Source organism: Chanos chanos, chromosome 7 (assembly GCF_902362185.1).
Source record: "Chanos chanos chromosome 7, fChaCha1.1, whole genome shotgun sequence".
Taxonomy (NCBI): Eukaryota; Metazoa; Chordata; class Actinopteri; order Gonorynchiformes; family Chanidae; genus Chanos; species Chanos chanos.
The window spans coordinates 22,710,490-22,728,076 of record NC_044501.1 but is presented as its reverse complement, the minus strand read 5'-3'; the positions used below and the strand labels follow the sequence as shown (position 1 = coordinate 22,728,076).

The following is a 17,587-nucleotide window of genomic DNA, read 5'->3' as shown; positions in this document are numbered from 1 at the left end:
AAGTGACTAGTGGTAAAACAATGTAAACGGTGTAGATGTTAGTCTCCTTAAAGTGGCCAATTGTAGGAGGTAAGGGTCCATTCACTGTGGTGAGTGTATACCATGTGTATGGTATGTGTGCAAGTGTTTGTGTCAGCAGTTCAGTAGCCTGATGGCTTGCGGGTAGAAACTGTCTCTGAACCTACTGGCTCGGGTCTGGATGCTTCTGTACCGCCTGCCAGACGGCAGGAGTGTGAAAGGTCTGTGACTGGGATGGCTGGGGTCATCAAGGATCCGCTGTGCCTTCCTCCTGCAGTGCTGGCTGTAGAGGTCCTGGATGGCTGGCAGCTCAGTCCTGGTGATGCATTGTGCTGATCTAACCACCCTGTGCAGAACTTTGTGGTCGAGGGCAGTGTAGCTAGCGTACCAGGCCGTGATGCTGCCAGTCAGGATACTCTCGATGGTACACCTGTAGAAGTTGGTGAGTATCCTCGGGTCCATGCCGAACCTCATCGGTTGCCGGAGAAAGAAGAGCCACTGTCTCGCTGCCTTCATGACACCTGTATGGTCTGAGCAGCTCAGATCCTTGCTGATGTTAATCCCCAGTAATCTGAAGCTGCTGACCCTCTCCACTGCTGTTCCCTCAATCTGGATTGGGGTGTGCCCCCCTCCCTGCAGCCTCCTGTCGTCCACGATCAGCTCCTGACATTGAGCAAGAGGTTGTTGTCCTGACATCATGATGTCAGGGCTCTCCCCTCTGCTCTACAGGCAGACTCGTCACTGTCAGTAATGCAGCCGATGATGATGGTGTCGTCAACAAACTTTACCACAGTGTTGGAGTAGTGTGTGGTGGCCGTGCAGTTGTGGGTGAACAGGGAGAACGGCAGGGGACTGAGCACACATCCCTGGGGGGCACCCAGTGAAAGATTGACTGGGAAGTAGACGGGTTTCAGGATTAACTCCAGCAGAGCTGGGAGATTGAGACTGTAGAACTGATCAGGACCGATTGGTTTCTCTCTGTGCCCAGTTTGACTGTTCTGATAAAGGACCTGTATAACCATTGATATGTGTCTGATAAAAGGTTAATAGCTGAATAATTGAGTGGAAGTAGAAGTACTTTATTGGTCACACATGCACCAGAGCAGTGAGCAGTGAAACGCAGCCTCTGCATTTAACGTGTCCTATACACCAGTGAGCACACACACACTAGGAGCCAGGAGTGGTGGGTGGCCGCAGGCGCCCGGGGACCAACTCCAGGTCTTTTTACCAGTGGCTTGGCCAAGGTCACTAACAGGAGTATTAATTCTAGCATACATGTCTTTGACGGTGGGAGGAAAACCATGCAAACATGGGGAAAACATACAAACTCCACACAGAATGGACCTGGGATGGCCAGGATTCCATCCCAGGGTTTACTTGCTGTGAGCCAACAATGTGAACCACTGAGGCCCTGTGAAGCCCAATGCTCTGATGTCAGAAGCGGGATTTGAACCCACACCTCCATTTGAAGACCAGAACACCCATTTAATGGAAGGTATTGAGCCTTGAGTCTGGCACCTTGAACTACTCAGCCATCCTGACAATTCCTGACTGTGAGTTACAGTGCAGTCAAGTTACAGTGCCAAAAAATGACAGTACAGTAAGTTGACCCTGAAGTCATTTCAGTTGGAAATGTCCGTAACAGAATTTCAAACTTTTCTGGAAATTCCAGACTTCTCTTTCTATTATTCTGTCAATATCCTCTCCAGAGTCATGGCATTGCCTTATTATTTAAATATACATATGCATCTTACATATTTACATGTTGACTTTGTGGCGTGAACAGCCACTCTCTCTCTTCATGTTTCACTAAGAATCCCCTGAGCTAGAGATTTCAAAACCAAAATTCTGATCCATGTTGTTTGGGTGCAGAGATAAACACTGAGTTGTTTGTGTTGAATTTTGAGTGTTTTCCTTCAAGTTAGAATAAACAGGCTATGAATTATTCATTCTTAAACCATAACAGCTAAAAATCTTCATATTTGGCCCTTATGTCGCCCTGTAACCTATCATGGAGTGTGTGTGTGTGTGTGTGTTGTGTGTCCGTGCGTGTGTGTGTGTGTGTGTGTGTCTTTATGTGTGTGTGCATGCGCGTGTGTGCGTGTGTGTGTGTGTGTGTGTCTGTATGTGTGTGTGCGTGCACGTGTGTGTGTTTTGTCTTTGTGATAATTGAAAAGACAGTGACCTCTGTGATCTAGCTGTGAATGGGTGATAATAAGAGGCCGGTGTGGTTTAGCTGTGTTTGCCGTATGCTGGAGTTATGGGTAATCATCAACAGCACAACGGATGGCAGGCCATTCACTATGAAGGCATCTCCAGTGAATGCCACATGAAAAAAACAAAACAAAAAAAGACACAAAGCAAAACAAACAAACAAAAAAAAGCAACACTATCGGAGAGCGAGAGGGCTCTGAATGTGAAATGCAATCAGGCTGTGTTTGACTGGCTGTGCTCCTGTTTTAAGAACAGCTGTAGATTGCCTGTGCCTTCCACTCTCCATTGATTGGCCTCATCCTCCTTGGTGTCTGTGTGTGTCTGTGTGTGTGTGTGTGTTTTGGGTGCAGATGATTGATGCGGCTTTTACGCTCGGTCCCCATCCATACGCCTTTGATAATATTTGTGATGAATGGCAGAGATATTCCCCGGTGTTGTCTCCTGCCCTTAGTCCAATTATGAGAGGCATTCATCATGGGGAGGGTTTTAAAGGTGTCTGCGCCACTGACTGACGTCCGCAGGGAGCTCACGTCATCTGTGTTTACGGCTGCATGCCCCATCTCAGTGTGGCATCAGAGCCGACCGGTGGACCTGGGTACTGGCTAACGCTGTCAAACCTCGCAATTCCAGGAGTTAGCTAGTGATGGTTGAGAGGATAAGCCCCCGGCTGTGAATGGAAAAGAACTGGGATAAAGGATTGTAATGACTGTCTATATTTTACTGTAAATTGTTACCCTTGGCACCTAGACAGTGTCTGTTAATTACTGAAGTACCTCATTCCTGTGTTATATGTTGGTCTTAGACTTGTCATCAGGCTAGGGTTGTCTGACTCTCACTCTCTCTCTCTCTCTCTCTCTCTCTCTCCATTTTGATGTTATGTCATTTCTTTCCAAGGGCTTTGGGCTGATCGACTCTCGCCAGGCTATAAAATTCCATATTGTCTCATAAAATTTGAATAAAAAGGAAGTAAAGCTGTCCATGGAAATCGTTTTATATCTCTGCTGTTCAGTTCCACTTTCTCCTAATGTGGATTTACGTGAGTGAATTAGCGAGAGGTGTGAGGACTTGCTGCATACGCCAGTGCTATTGCCGCGTCTCTGTGTGTCTTATTGACTCCACAGCTATAGGGCCATATTTTTCTTTTCCTAATGTTTGGCTGTAATGAAAGAAAAAAAAAACAAAAACAGAGAACAACTGTCTGCCAAACACTTCAAAATCCTGTCTCTCTTTTTGTACTCCATACCATTCAAATCCACATAATTTTGCGAAATTACTGTGTATTTGTTTGTCTGTGTTAATTAATGAAACACAAAATGCAAGTTTTTTTAAAATCCAAGACTGATGCTCTTGCATATTCGCGAAATGACATGTTTTCTCACAGAGACTGGTAAGGTAATACAGAGGTCTGGTACACTGCATGAGGTCTTCCAGAGGCTTTCTCTCTATATTTGACTCTAACCTGAGCGTGGTCCTCTGCTTCCTCAGGCTCCTTCATGATGGTGAACGCATCTGGGCGGGCGTCTGGTCAGAAGGCCCATCTCCTCCTGCCCACGCTGAAAGAGAATGACACACACTGCATCGATTTCCACTACTCCCTGTCCAGCCGTGATGGCTCCAGTCCTGGAGCCCTCAACGTCTACATCAAGGTGGATGGAGGCCCCCAGGGTAACCCCATCTGGAATGCGTCAGGCGTGGTCACTGAGGGGTGGGTGAAGGCTGAACTAGCCATCAGCACCTTCTGGCCCAACTCCTACCAGGTGAGTTAGAGTGCACAGAACCTATTTTCAGTTCAGTTCTGTTCAGTTCAAGCAGAAGAAATCCAGCTGTTACCAATTTGTAGATCTTATCTGTCATTTTTCAAGTTCAATTATTTCAAATATTCTCCAATTTATGAATTGATTTTCAATTTATTGCATTAATTGAAAATGAATCTGGGCTTGGAATAGCTCTTGCAGGTCTTTCCTCATGATAATAACTGGATACACTAATCAATGACCAGTTCTTTTGAGACCTTTTGTAAATCAAAGCAAATATCTTTTACAGTTATAAACTGGTAATGGAGAGTAATGATAATGGAGTTCACTGGAGGTGCTTTATTGTATTAGAATACTACAGTATATGAGCTCATTTAACTTCTGCAAAGGTTTTTGAGTGACACCATCAGGGATTCTCAAAATCTGCTGCACCTCACGGTTGCAACATTCCAGAGCTGGCAGTGTGGAACGGCACCATGAAATGGCATGTACCTGCTTTAGTGTCGTCTCTTGGGAAAAAATATCACTGACTGTGGCAACAATACCTATGTCAGTAGTCCTCTGGCTCTTTATGACACAGAGTTCTGGTATCAGATCCTCTGCTTATCCATTCATTAAACTGAAAGACCGGACTGTCTCTAAGTTTAGTAAAGTGACCCATCATCTCTCTCTCTCTCTATCTGTTGAGGAGGAATTTTATTTTTGTCAGTATCTCAGTCAGATTCAGAGCAGACATCAGATGATGGTTTGGCCTAAATTGACCACTACCAACATTGTCAGCTACTGCAGTGTATGGGTCTCATTCTATGGAAACACTGGATGTGTAGATGTGTAGCTAACTATGTGTAGCTAGCTAACACATTTACACCTGTCAAACTGAACTGTAATGTGTGTATTTAACAGACAGTCACAGTAATGTATGTGGTTGTTATACAGTCATAGTAATGTATGTGGTTGTTATACAGTCATAGTAATGAGTGTTGTTGTGATACAGTCATAGTAATGTGTGTGGTTGTTATACAGTCATAGTAATGTATGTGGTTGTTATACAGTCATAGTAATGTGTGTGGTTGTTATACGGCTGTAGTAATGTGTGTGGTTGTTATACAGCTGTAGTAATGTTTGTGGTTGTTACACAGCTGTAGTAATGTGTGTGGTTATGATACAGTCGTAGTAGTGTGTGTGGTTGTTATACAGCTGTAGTAATGTATGTGGTTGTTATACAGCTGTAGTAATGTGTGTGGCTGTTATACAGCTGTAGTAATGTATGTGGTTGTTATACAGCTGTAGTAATATGTGTGGTTATGATACAGTCGTAGTAGTGTGTGTGGTTGTGATACAGTCGTAGTAATGTGTGTGGTTGTTATACAGTCATAGTAATGTGTGTGGTTGTTATACAGTCATAGTAATGTGTGTGGTTGTTATACAGCTGTACTAATGTGTGTGGTTGTTATACAGTCATAGTAATGTGTGTGGTTGTTATACAGTCATAGTAATGTATGTGGTTGTTATACAGCTGTACTAATGTGTGTGGTTGTTATACAGTCATAGTAATGTTTGTGGTTGTGATACAGTCGTAGTAATGTGTGTGGTTGTTATACAGTCATAGTAATGTGTGTGGTTGTTATACAGCTGTACTAATGTGTGTGGTTGTTATACAGTCATAGTAACGTGTGTGGTTGTTATACAGTCATAGTAATGTGTGTGGTTGTTATACAGCTGTAGTAATGTGTGTGGTTGTTATACAGCTGTAGTAATGTGTGTGGTTGTTATACAGCTGTAGTAATGTGTGTGGTTGTTATACAGTCATAGTAACGTGTGTGGTTGTTATACAGTCATAGTAATGTGTGTGGTTGTGATACAGTCGTAGTAATGTGTGTGGTTGTTATACAGTCATAGTAATGTGTGTGGTTGTTATACAGCTGTACTAATGTGTGTGGTTGTTATACAGTCATAGTAATGTGTGTGGTTGTTATACAGTCATAGTAATGTGTGTGGTTGTTATACAGCTGTAGTAATGTGTGTGGTTGTTATACAGTCATAGTAATGTGTGTGGTTGTTATACAGCTGTAGTAATGTGTGTGGTTGTTATACAGTCATAGTAGTGTGTGTGGTTGTGATACGGTCGTAGTAATGTGTGTGGCTGGCAGGCTTCTGCCGAGTATGGTATGATGGAATTTAAGGTATCGCTGTGTTAATCCCTCAATGTCTCTTTATTGTGTTAATATAGTGAAAAAACCCACAGGGTTACGTCCTATATGCTTCTTTGGTGCTTTAACTCTTGAATGTGTCTTGATGAACCTTCCTTGGCACTAGCACTGGTTGAGTACTCTTCCATGTGATCTTCACACCTTATATACATGTGAAAAGACACTTAGAATCAAACTGGAGTGGCTGTATATATAGAGAGAAAGATATCCTTTCACTGTGTGAAAAAGATATGTAATTAAAATCACTATAGAGTAATTATTCAGTGACAGCAGGGTGGCAGGACTCAGAAGTTATTTAAAAAAATAATCACCAACATCTGGGGGGAAAAAACAAAACAAAAAAGAAAAAACATCACTATCTCAAATTTTTGTAAGAACAGCATGCTACAGTCAACATTCACTATTATCTGTTAGTGTCCTGTTTTTTGTTTTTTTTTTTCTTTTTTCAGAAGACTTCATAAGCATCCAGAACATTAAAATGGTAATTAGGTCTCTCAGTGGCAATTGCAGTGAGAATGATTCTTTTTATTTTATTTTATTTACTTAATTTTCATTTTTATTTTTATCTAGCCATGAGTGAGTCCCCACAGCTTGTTCAGATGACCTTGATATCCATCAGCTCTTCAACCCCTTTAGATGAAATGATGAAAAATGAAATGGTTAAAAAAGAAATGTTGAGAAATGAAATGGTTAAAAAACTATGTGATGAAGAATGAGTGTAAGTCTGGTGCTTTGGCTGTGGTGAATTAACTCTGAAAAGGATCTGAGAGCATCCTCTCAACCATGTCTCACAATTATTTATCACAATTATATCTCACAATCATGTCTCATAATCATATCTCTCAACCATGTCTCTCAACCATGTCTCACAGTCATGTCTCACAATCATGTTGCTCACAATCATATCTCTCAATCGTGTCTCACAATTAAGTCTACAATCATGTCTCTCAATCATGTCTCACAATCATATCTCTAAATTACCCCTATATTTACCTTTTATTGTTCTTTCATTAAGTTGAGCTGGCCCGAGCCCAAGAATTTCATTGCTGATAATGATGTCCACATTGTTATCTAGTAAATGACAATAAAACTTGAAACTCAACCATGTCTCTCAATCATGTCTCACAATTAAGTCTACAATCATGTCTCACAGTCATGTCGCACAATCATATCTCAATCATGTCTCACAATTAAGTCTACAATCATGTCTACAATCATGTCGCTCAACCATGTATCACAATTATATCTCTCAATTATGTCTCTCAACCGTGTCTCATTGTCATGTCTCACAATCATGTTGCTCAACCATGTCTCATCAGAAATACTAACACTGAACAGCCTTATTTAAGTATCTATTACATATCTATTCCTCAGTCGATCCTTTCACTACTCGTAATACCTCTCTTTCCATCTGACTCTTTGTCACACTCCCTCCCTCCCCGTCCATGTACTCAGAGGCCGACGGATTTTCGTTTTGATATGAGAAAACCAAAATCAGGAAACGAGTTGTTTCCCGACTACCATTTAGAAATAGGGAACAACAACAAAAAACACCACCAAAAAAAAAAGAAAAAAGTGTGAGCCACAAAGTGCAATATATAGCTCTGGTGAGCCTGCAATGATTGCTGTGATTGACACACTGGCATTGACACACCCTGTTCACTGAATGGCAGTCTCAGCTCATTCTTCACACTCGCACACACACATACACACACATAGAGAGGCACCCACAGCATGAGTGTGGAATTTGGGGATGCCTTGGGGACATCTGTATTGTGTATTGTGTGTACCAGGCTGGGGCCTGGGTTTGGCACACAGTGGGCCGGCTGTCAGGCTGAAACAGGGCAGTCCGACAGTCCCACATGCCTCAACCACATGGCACTGCTAGCATGGCATGCCAGCACTGTAGGGCTATTTACATTGTGAAACACACACACACACACACACCAACACACACACACACACACACACACACACACACACACACACACACACACACACACACACACACACACAAACTCATACACAGTGCTTTTCCTACTGAGGAGAGGGGTATCTAAGGTCATTGTGTATGTTCATACATTCTTTATTCTTTCTCATTCTTTCTCTCTCTCTCTCTCTCTCTCTCTCTCTCTCTGTTTCTATCTCTTATAGGTGATATTTGAGGCTGTGTCCATACAGGGACATCCTGGCTTCATTGCTGTGGATGAGATCCATGTGCTGGCCCATCCCTGCCGTAAGTAGTTCCTCTTCAGTGCTGTTACCCCCTGTTTCCCCTCCTCCCTCCCGTCTGTCTCTCCTGTCTCCTGGCTACACTGCAGGAAGACGGGCTGTCAGCGAGTCTGTCTCAGCTAGGAATAGAAAGCTCCATGTGGACATGTGTAACAGTGTAGAGAAAGAGAGAAAAGGAGAGGGAGGCAAATGAAGTGAGACAGACTCTAGAGCAGAGTTCACACAAACTCCACATCCCGTCATCACTCTTGTCCTGACAGGATCTCTTTAGCCACATCTTCAGCCCATCTCCTCTCTCTCTCTCTCTCTCTCTCTCTCTCTCTCTTTTTCTGTCTGAATGAAGAATGAGTGCAGGGCAGCCACAAAGAACTTGGCCCTGTATAACTTCAGATCAGATTAAGAGGGAGATAAAGTAATGTCAAAGGAACAAAACGCTTTTTCCCCTCCTCATTTTCGAATGAATAAGTGCTAAGATTGGAAGGAGCCCTCCATTACATCAACTGTTTGGTGAAGAGGCTGTTTGATGACGGTGTAGAGGGATGGTGCTTAATCCACAGTGCACACCCATATCTGCCACCCCTCTCTCCACATAACACAATAATCAGATCTACCATCTATCCATCTATCTATCTATCTATCTATCTATCTGTCATTTCTGGCTGATTTGGCGTGATGTATGCAGTGCTGAGTTTGCGGGGTTATGTTTTGACAGGGAAAACTCCTCATTTTCTCCGGCTGCAGAATGTGGAGGTGAACATTGGCCAGAATGCCACCTTCCAGTGCACCGCAGGGGGAAAGTGGTCCCAGCATGACAAACTGTGGCTTCAGGTGAGACAGATCACATGCGCGCACACACACACACACACACACACACACACACACACACCCTCATGTCTGTATGTAAATTTAGAGTGTATATTGAGACAGGGTGTGGGTATACAGCCGTTCTGTGGGAGTCTCTCCTGACTGACTTTTTGATTAAAAAAGCTGTGTTGTGTGATGCTCCACTGCCTTCTTGGCCTGATTATCAGGTTACAATCTGTCACTGTTCCACTGCCTGAGACACAGTCTGTACCTCCGTCTCCTCTTTCATTTGCATTGGAAAGTTTTTGGCCCTCAAGCAGCAGTGGAAAGCTGGGACACATTACCTGGCAGGGATCTTTGTTGTTTTATTATTCTAATCCTGTTGATAGTCTTTGTCCTGCCTGAAATTGCTTTGTCCTGGGGGTCAGAAAAGCCAGACCTGAAATCGGGCTGAGAAGATGCACTAGCTCTGATTGGTAGATACTGTATGTGTGTGTGTTTGTGTGCCTGTGTGTATTTGTGCGTGTGCGTGTGCGTGTGCGTGTGCGTGTGTTTTTGTGTTCCTGTGTGTATGTGTGCTTGTGTGTGTGCGTGTGTGTGTGTGTGTGCGCGTGCGTGTGTGTATGTGTGTGTGTGGAATTGCACTGATGTTTGTGTTTATTTCTCTGTCCCGGTTGCAGCAGTGGAATGGAAAAGACACTTCTCTAATGGTGACCAGAGTGGTCAACCACAGAAGGTTTTCCGCCACGGTCAGTGTGACAGACACGTCACAGCGCAGTACAAGCAAATACCGCTGCGTCATCCGCTCCGACGGAGGTTCAGGGGTCTCCAACTATGCTGAACTCAGTGTCAAAGGTACGTGTGAAAGCACTAATAACAGCCTGTCTCGGACTGGTTAAGATTTTTTAATGACTCCTTAGACAAACTTAAGACCGGTCATTACTTCTGCTTGTCTCATTAAAAGCTAGCATCACTACTCTAGCCTTTCCTCTCCTCGCTTAAAATCCAAACTTCCTGTTGTCACAACACACAAGGAAAATTCTTTTTCTTTAAGGAACATTTTTTAGGGAAAGGCAGGCTTCATCCCTCTGGCTAGACAAATTGTGTTCGTTCACTCATCCTGGTTATCATCCTGTGTGGTGTTTTTTTCCTGAGCCAAACATTGTTAGCACTACTGTTTATTCTGTCAAGCTTTGCTAAGCTTGGCTAAACTAAGCTAATCTAAGCTAGGCCTGCCACGCCAGCTCACAGGCCCATACATTTCCTGAGGGAAGGACAAGGTCTGTTGGGAATAGAAAAAAAAGAGAGGAAAAAAGAAAGAAAAATGTACTGCAGAGAAGCTAATGCAAAAGCAGCAGACAGAGAGAGAGAGAGAGAGAGACAGACAGACAGAGACAGAGAGAGAGAACACAGCAATGAGTGTGTCTGCACCTGGCACTGGCTTGGCCCATTTCAGGCGCTGAGACAGGAGGTGAGAGAGAGAGAGAGAGAGAGAGAGAGAGAGAGAGAGAGAGAGAGGGAGAACGTCCAGCCCATTCTAGCATGGACTGCTGTAAGGGTGTAAGGGTGATCTGAGGCGAGAGCTCAAAAAGAATTTGTATTTCTCACATCTAATTTAAGCTCAATCTTTTGTATCTTGAAGTAAAATTACACCCCTAAGGGTCATATTTTTTTTCATTGGTCATTACTACTTAAAAGAACATAGGAAATGCTTTTTGTGTGTAACACTTTAAACCAAGCTGGAGATGGGATCATTGTTAAGAAATCTGCAAGGAGAAAAGGTGAAGCCAGGCCAAAGTCAAACATGCACTGAACCGGGAGGGCAGCTGCATCTGAGAGTGTGCCAACAAAGTCTGTAGATTCAAGTTTTATTCATTCATTTTTTCTCAATTCACTCTCATCCAAAACAAAACAAAACAAACAAACAACCCCCCCCCCCAGTGTCAAATCACTCTAAAATGCTAAGAAACAAGATGTTTTCTCCTGAGCTCTGAGTATGAGACAGAAACCACCATCATCGTTTGCTTCTTTTAGCTTCCATGAGTAGTACAGGACACAGAGAGCTCTCCTAAGACAAGGTCCTTAACCCTGGGGTGTGTCACCTCTCACACTGTGAGCTTCCTGAGCAAATATATATCTGAGACAAATGAAATCCCTGGCCAGTTTAAACAGGATTCATTAGGTTTAGGGAAGAGTTGATTGTCCTTTATCCTTTATATTCTGAATTCACCACCACATGTTCCCTGTTCCTGTATTTGTCATAATTACCTGTCATTTTCTATGAGTCATGTGAGGTTTTTTTTTTCACTTTAAGTGAAGGTGGCTAAGTATGTTGCCATGGTGATGATTACCACGGTGTTTAGGTCAAGTGTAATGTTCCACCTGGGGCATCCATCTCTCTGCTGGGCCAGTTCCACTGTGCAGTGCCCTGCTCTTAGATCTGAAGGAACAGAGTAAATGCAACACTTCAACACAATTGGCCAGAAACTCGACAGCCCTAGGGGATGATTTGTCATGGTTCCAGTAAAGACCTCATCAGAACCTCGTCTGCTCTGAATATACTAGGAGAACTCACAGAACTGAATTGCGTAGCTCCAGAACATTCTGAGGAGCCATCACCTTGGAGGAGGCCTCTGTATGAAAATGGATGCATGTCAAGTCTGTTGCTTTAGCCCCATGCAAACCCAAACATCTTACTATGCCGACAGTTTAATAATAATAATAATAATAATAATAATAATAATAATAATAATAACAACAACAACAATAGCAATAATAACAGTAATAACCACAGCAATAATAATAATAATAATTATAATAATAATAAACCCGTGAATCAACATTCCATTGTTCTGAATAAGAGTTTCCTTAACACACATTTATCACCAGAAATGTCAGCCGTTATAAAAATATCCCATGTTATCTTTTAGGTGTTTTAGTTTCCCCTCCGTCTGTTCTGTGCCCGGATGCTGTAAAGCGTTCTCTGTTATGATAAACATATTTCAGATGAAACGCAGGCACTAATGCTAGCGTGCTACGCTCCAGAACGCTGTGTGTTTGTCGTGTGACGTGCGTTGGCTGTTTGTTTTGATTAAAGCCGCGGTGATCAGGACCATCTGTTCCCCCCCAGCATGCTCTTGGGGGGTCGGTACGACGTGGCTGTGGTGGGGGTGTGGGGATAAGGGAACTGGGAAGGGGGGAGGGGGCATCGTGAAGCTCAGGTGTCGAGAGGCAAAGCCAGTGCCATGTGGAGAGATGGGGGGGGGGGGGGGGGGGGGGGGGGGGGGGGGGTCAGCTGGGGAGCCGTGTTGTACAATGAAGCAGTGGGAAAGGAACAGTGCACTGCCGCTAATTGAAATATGAATTAATGACTGTCCCTGGTGCCAGGCGGTAAATCCATGTCTTTACTGCAGAGGAATCAGACTGTGTGGTAGAGACTGGCACCTGGGCCAGGGGGTAATCTGGAGCCCAGTATAATAGCGTCCACTGTGTACTGTATACTCCACTGGTCATGGTGTTTTGAGAGACTGTAATGTGGATGATGATATATCCCAGTGAAATGTTCAGGTCTAAGTTTGGAAGCCTTGTTGACCAGTTGATTTGATCTGTACCAGTACTAAAGTGCTGTGGCACAGATTAAACTTAAACTGAACTGTGATGTAGTATCACTAGCCTTCATACCTAGTGTGTTGAAGAGTGTATCCAGTGCATTTTGTCTTAGGGTTTACAGACAGAGATCAAATTGCTCTGTAAAATAAAAACTGGGCCATCTAGACAAAGTGTGAGTAGATATGTTATGACTAAAAATGAAAAATAGACTGCAGACTGATTTCATATGGCAAAATAAAGAGGTAACACGCTTTTCCCCTCCATTTCTCATGCAGTGTTTAAGCAGTGAAGTCTCACGGTAGCAGAGAGAGGAGAATATGAGTACCAGACAGTGCTTTCACAGCGTTCCCACATAAACTTGTCTGTTGGTGAATATATCTGTGTGGTTCTCTGTGGCACTAGGGGAGAAAGCAGGAGGGAATGACTGGTATTGGAAGAGATTAGAATGCTGAGTTTTATAAATGAGACACTCCCGGGATGGCTCAGCAGTCATTAATAATCTCTCCTGACGGAAGAGCAGGCCTTAGTCTCTGGGAGGTGGAGAAAATTTTTTTGGATGCTGTTGAGTATGGAGAAGGCTCTCCTTATCATTCTCTCTTTCTCTGTTATTATTATTATTATTATTGCTATTATTATTGTTATTATTATTATTATTATTATTCCTCTCTCAGATCTCTCTCAGTCCATCTGTCTGTCCTACATTTCATATTTTTGTATTTGAAGAATATATATATATATATATATATATATATATATATATATATATATATATATATATACACATACACATCTTTCTCTTCCTGATTCTTTTCTCGCTCTTTTTTCCTTCTGACTCTATCTGTCATTTGCTTTCTTAATCTTAACCTCATACTCATATTTCATATTTAATATATGGTAATCTGTATTAAATAAAATTTCCTCTGACAGTAATTCCTCCTTCACATTTGCTCTGAATCTCATCTCCAGTCAGTTTGAGCTGAAATCCCTTCTCGTCATATTGGCCCATTTATATATATTTACACCTCCATGTCTTCAGAGAGGAGACGATAGTGAGGTGGCACAAGAGTAGGAGAAGGTTTGAATTCATTTAAAAGGGAGAGAGAAAGAAACGCAGTTGCCCTCTGGAACATTTCAGAGAGGCTGGACCTTATCTGTCATGTTGGTCTACTTTGCTCTTATGTATGGCTGAGTTGGACTGACCGCACTGAGGTAGATCAGACACAAAACGTTGTGTCTCTCTCTCTCTCTCTCTCTCTCTCTCTCTCTCGCTCTCTGTCAATGTTTGTCTTTCTCCAACTTATCCTATGTATAATTAATATTCCCTCCCCAACACATCTCCTTTGTCTTCTCTCTTATAGCAGTTGTCTATGAGGACTGTATGACCTGTGGTCTATGAGGACTGTATGACGTGTGGTCTATGAGGACTGTATGACCTGTGGTCTATGAGGACTGTATGACCTGTGGTCTATGAGGACTGTATGACGTGTGGTCTATGAGGGCTGTATGACCTGTGGTCTATGAGGACTGTATGACCTGGGGTCTATGAGGGCTGTATGTCCTGTGGTCTATGAGGACTGTATGACCTGTGGTCTATGAGGACTGTATGACGTGTGGTCTATGAGGACTGTATGACGTGTGGTCTATGAGGGCTGTATGACGTGTGGTCTATGAGGACTGTATGACCTGTGGTCTATGAGGACTGTATGACGTGTGGTCTATGAGGACTGTATGACGTGTGGTCTATGAGGACTGTATGACCTGTGGTCTATGAGGACTGTATGACCTGTGGTCTATGAGGACTGTATGACCTGTGGCCTCTGGCTGTTTGAAATGAATACTCACCTAAAGTAATGCAGTGTTAGAAGTTTATGACCTGCCTTGTATTGAATGTCAGGTTACGACCAATGACATAATGACATATGACAAGTGTCATAATAAATTTAGGACGGAGAAACACAATTTAACCCCGAAAGTCTAAAGCGTTCTGTCTATTGATACATAGATACATATTGATATTAGCAAAGTTTCATTACTTTAATTACGACCCTAACCACACATACACCTTTATCCAAAAAAGAGAGAGGGGGGCAAACAGGCCATTGATTTCCTTGGGAAATCACGCAGGTCCACGGACAGAAGATTCACCTGGTTTAACATCTAAGTTTTTGACATGGTTTTAAAGGCTGTTTTCTTGTGAATGTTTCTTGAGATAGAATACTTGTTTGTAACTGATGTTAATTCACTCTGGTGAGTGCGTACTCTGTTTTTCTCTCTGAGTGCATGCATGTCACACCATGCCCATGTTTGAGTACCTGCTCTCTGTAGTCAGCCGTGTATCGGATAACTGGCTGGTTGGAGTATTGGTTTGGAGTGCAAGAGTTGTACTGGATATGGATTATGCATGCAACTCAGGGACAACACACACACATTCAAACACACACACATTCAAACACACACACACACACACACACACACACACGTATGCTCACACACACAAGGCAGCTGAGACAGCGATGACCCCCTGAGGGAATTCACAGAAAGCTCCCCACGCTCTCTTCCCCTACAGATCACCTTCCACTGAATAACAGCAAGCGTCGACTCCCTTGTGCATATGTGAGTGTGTGTGTTTGATACAATATGAGGGCTTGGTGATGGTGGTGCTCCTTCTCGTCTCTCTCCCGTGCTGAGAGTGGAGCTGTTCCAGGTTCTCCTCAAAGACGTGCCTCTTGATACATGAGCGGTCAAGGCCTCTGGCTTTAATATGACTGGGGCAGAGAGAGAATGAAAGAGAATCACTGAGTACTGATATGATTAATTCATTAACACTGTGAGTGAAGTCTACAGAATGTCTACAGAACAAGTAAGATATATGAGAGAGAGAGAGAGAGAGAGAGAGAGAGAGAGGGATTCGTACAGTATTTTGTAGGTATATGAGGGTTATGACATCTGTTTGAAGCCTTGGAGACATTTACCTAATTCATCAGGGAGACAGAAAGCTTTCAGAATGTCTTAATGTGGTAAAATTTACTCAATATAAAGTTTACTGCAGACTTAACCTGTACTCAGACAAAATCTTAGCTCAGTTTGACTCAGACTAAATCTTAACTCAGTCTAAAATGTTAAAATGTAAGTCTGAAACAGCAGCACCACACCGACCGGGTGTGGAGGAAACTCACTTTGGATATGGTTTTATCCCAATTCTGTGTGAGGCAATGATAATACTTTTTTTCTTTTTCTTTTTTTAAAGATGTTCATGCAGATTGTACACATACATTGTTGAAATCATAAAATACAATCTATTCATGTTAAACACAACACCTACAGCTGTTTCCTGATAAATGCTGCGTATATCTAAAAATGACAATATTGTACAAGGAGAGAGGACGTGATGGGCTTACATATCCCAGACTTTTTGTACTGGGAAGAAAAGGACAGTGTGTCAGAGAGTCTGAAATTTTTATGGAAGGCCGCAAATATATTAAATATTTAAATCTATCCTTGAAGCTGCTAGTGTTGTATTTGGAAAGCTACATGACTGGAATTAGAGACAGTGCTCTCTCTCTCTCTCTCTCTTCTTAGTCTCTCCCTCTCTCTCTCTGTCTATGTTCATTTGGATGAATTTGGTGTATTGTGTGTGTGTGTGTGTGTGTGTAGCGCTGAGGTCACGTTAACTGAATATTTTCCATCATTGACTAAATATTTTTAGCAATGACGGAAAACTCTGAAATGATGCATCCTCTCCTAACTTATGGGGAAAGCTTTTGGTTCCTGTCGTTGCATATGTAAGGCTGATGCTTGACAATGCAATGTGAAACTGCATCTGTACTTAACTGCTGAAATACATAGCAGGCTAGTCTTTAATAAGACAAATAACTGCTAGCATAATAACAGTGGCAAGATGACCTTATTTCTTTCCATTCAAGTTTTGGTGGCGTTACGGCTTGTTAAGGTCTCTTGGCTGTTGCTGCAGTGTTAACAATAATGAATGAGATGCAGTTTAACCAATGTCTATGGCATGATAGTGTACATTACCGTCCATTGGTGGTGTGCAAGAGGGTGGGACCTAGAGAAAAAGGTCAAAGCAATGCAAATGCATGCACAATGAATGCTGACTGTGGAAAGCAAAAGCAAAATCCCGGACATTTTTGGTGATTTAATAAACCAGGCCTGATGCATTTTTTTAGGTCCAAAAAAGAGGACATGTGTGGGAAAAAGAGGACGTATGGTCACCCTGTCGTTGTCTAGCTGGCTTTAGCCATCACATGGGTAGGCCATATCGCTATCTACCATTGCGAAATATCACGGCAGCTGAGTGTCAGAAGTTTTTTTAACAATACCAATGACTGTAATGGCTTTGATAAACGAGGTGAAAAAAGAGAGATTGATACAGTGGAGGATGAAGGACAAGCAAGTAATACTGATCATTTTTATCAGCCAGCGGCACGAGCGAGCACCCAGTTTAAGTTCATGCGGACCAGGAGGAAGGTTTGAGTTCAGGCTAGGCTACGGCAGGTCAACTGAGCTCAATCCAGTTCATTTCTTGGAAATGGTTTGTTCTTATTTTAATTACAGTTGTCTACATTTGTAAAATGGCAATGTTCATATTTGCCTGTTTAGGCACAATGGCCACAGTGTTTTTAGTCATTCATCTGCCTCGTGTGGTGTTGACATGGAAAGTGACTGAGTGGTCAGTGTCTTTGTTCATCTTTTTTCTCCATGCCCTTAAAATGCATAATCTATAAGCTT

General features: G+C 42.7%; 1 protein-coding gene across 1 annotated transcript in view; it reads left to right on the top strand.

The window, feature by feature from the left end:
- ptprt (protein tyrosine phosphatase receptor type T) overlaps window positions 1-17,587 on the top strand; it is a 204,748-nt gene that overhangs the window by 23,017 nt on the left and 164,144 nt on the right. Inside the window, exons 2-5 of the mRNA XM_030779105.1 lie at window positions 3,718-3,989; window positions 8,351-8,432; window positions 9,141-9,256; window positions 9,913-10,087. Coding sequence (XP_030634965.1) covers window positions 3,718-3,989; window positions 8,351-8,432; window positions 9,141-9,256; window positions 9,913-10,087 — 645 coding nt within the window. The remainder of the gene's footprint in view (window positions 1-3,717; window positions 3,990-8,350; window positions 8,433-9,140; window positions 9,257-9,912; window positions 10,088-17,587) is intronic.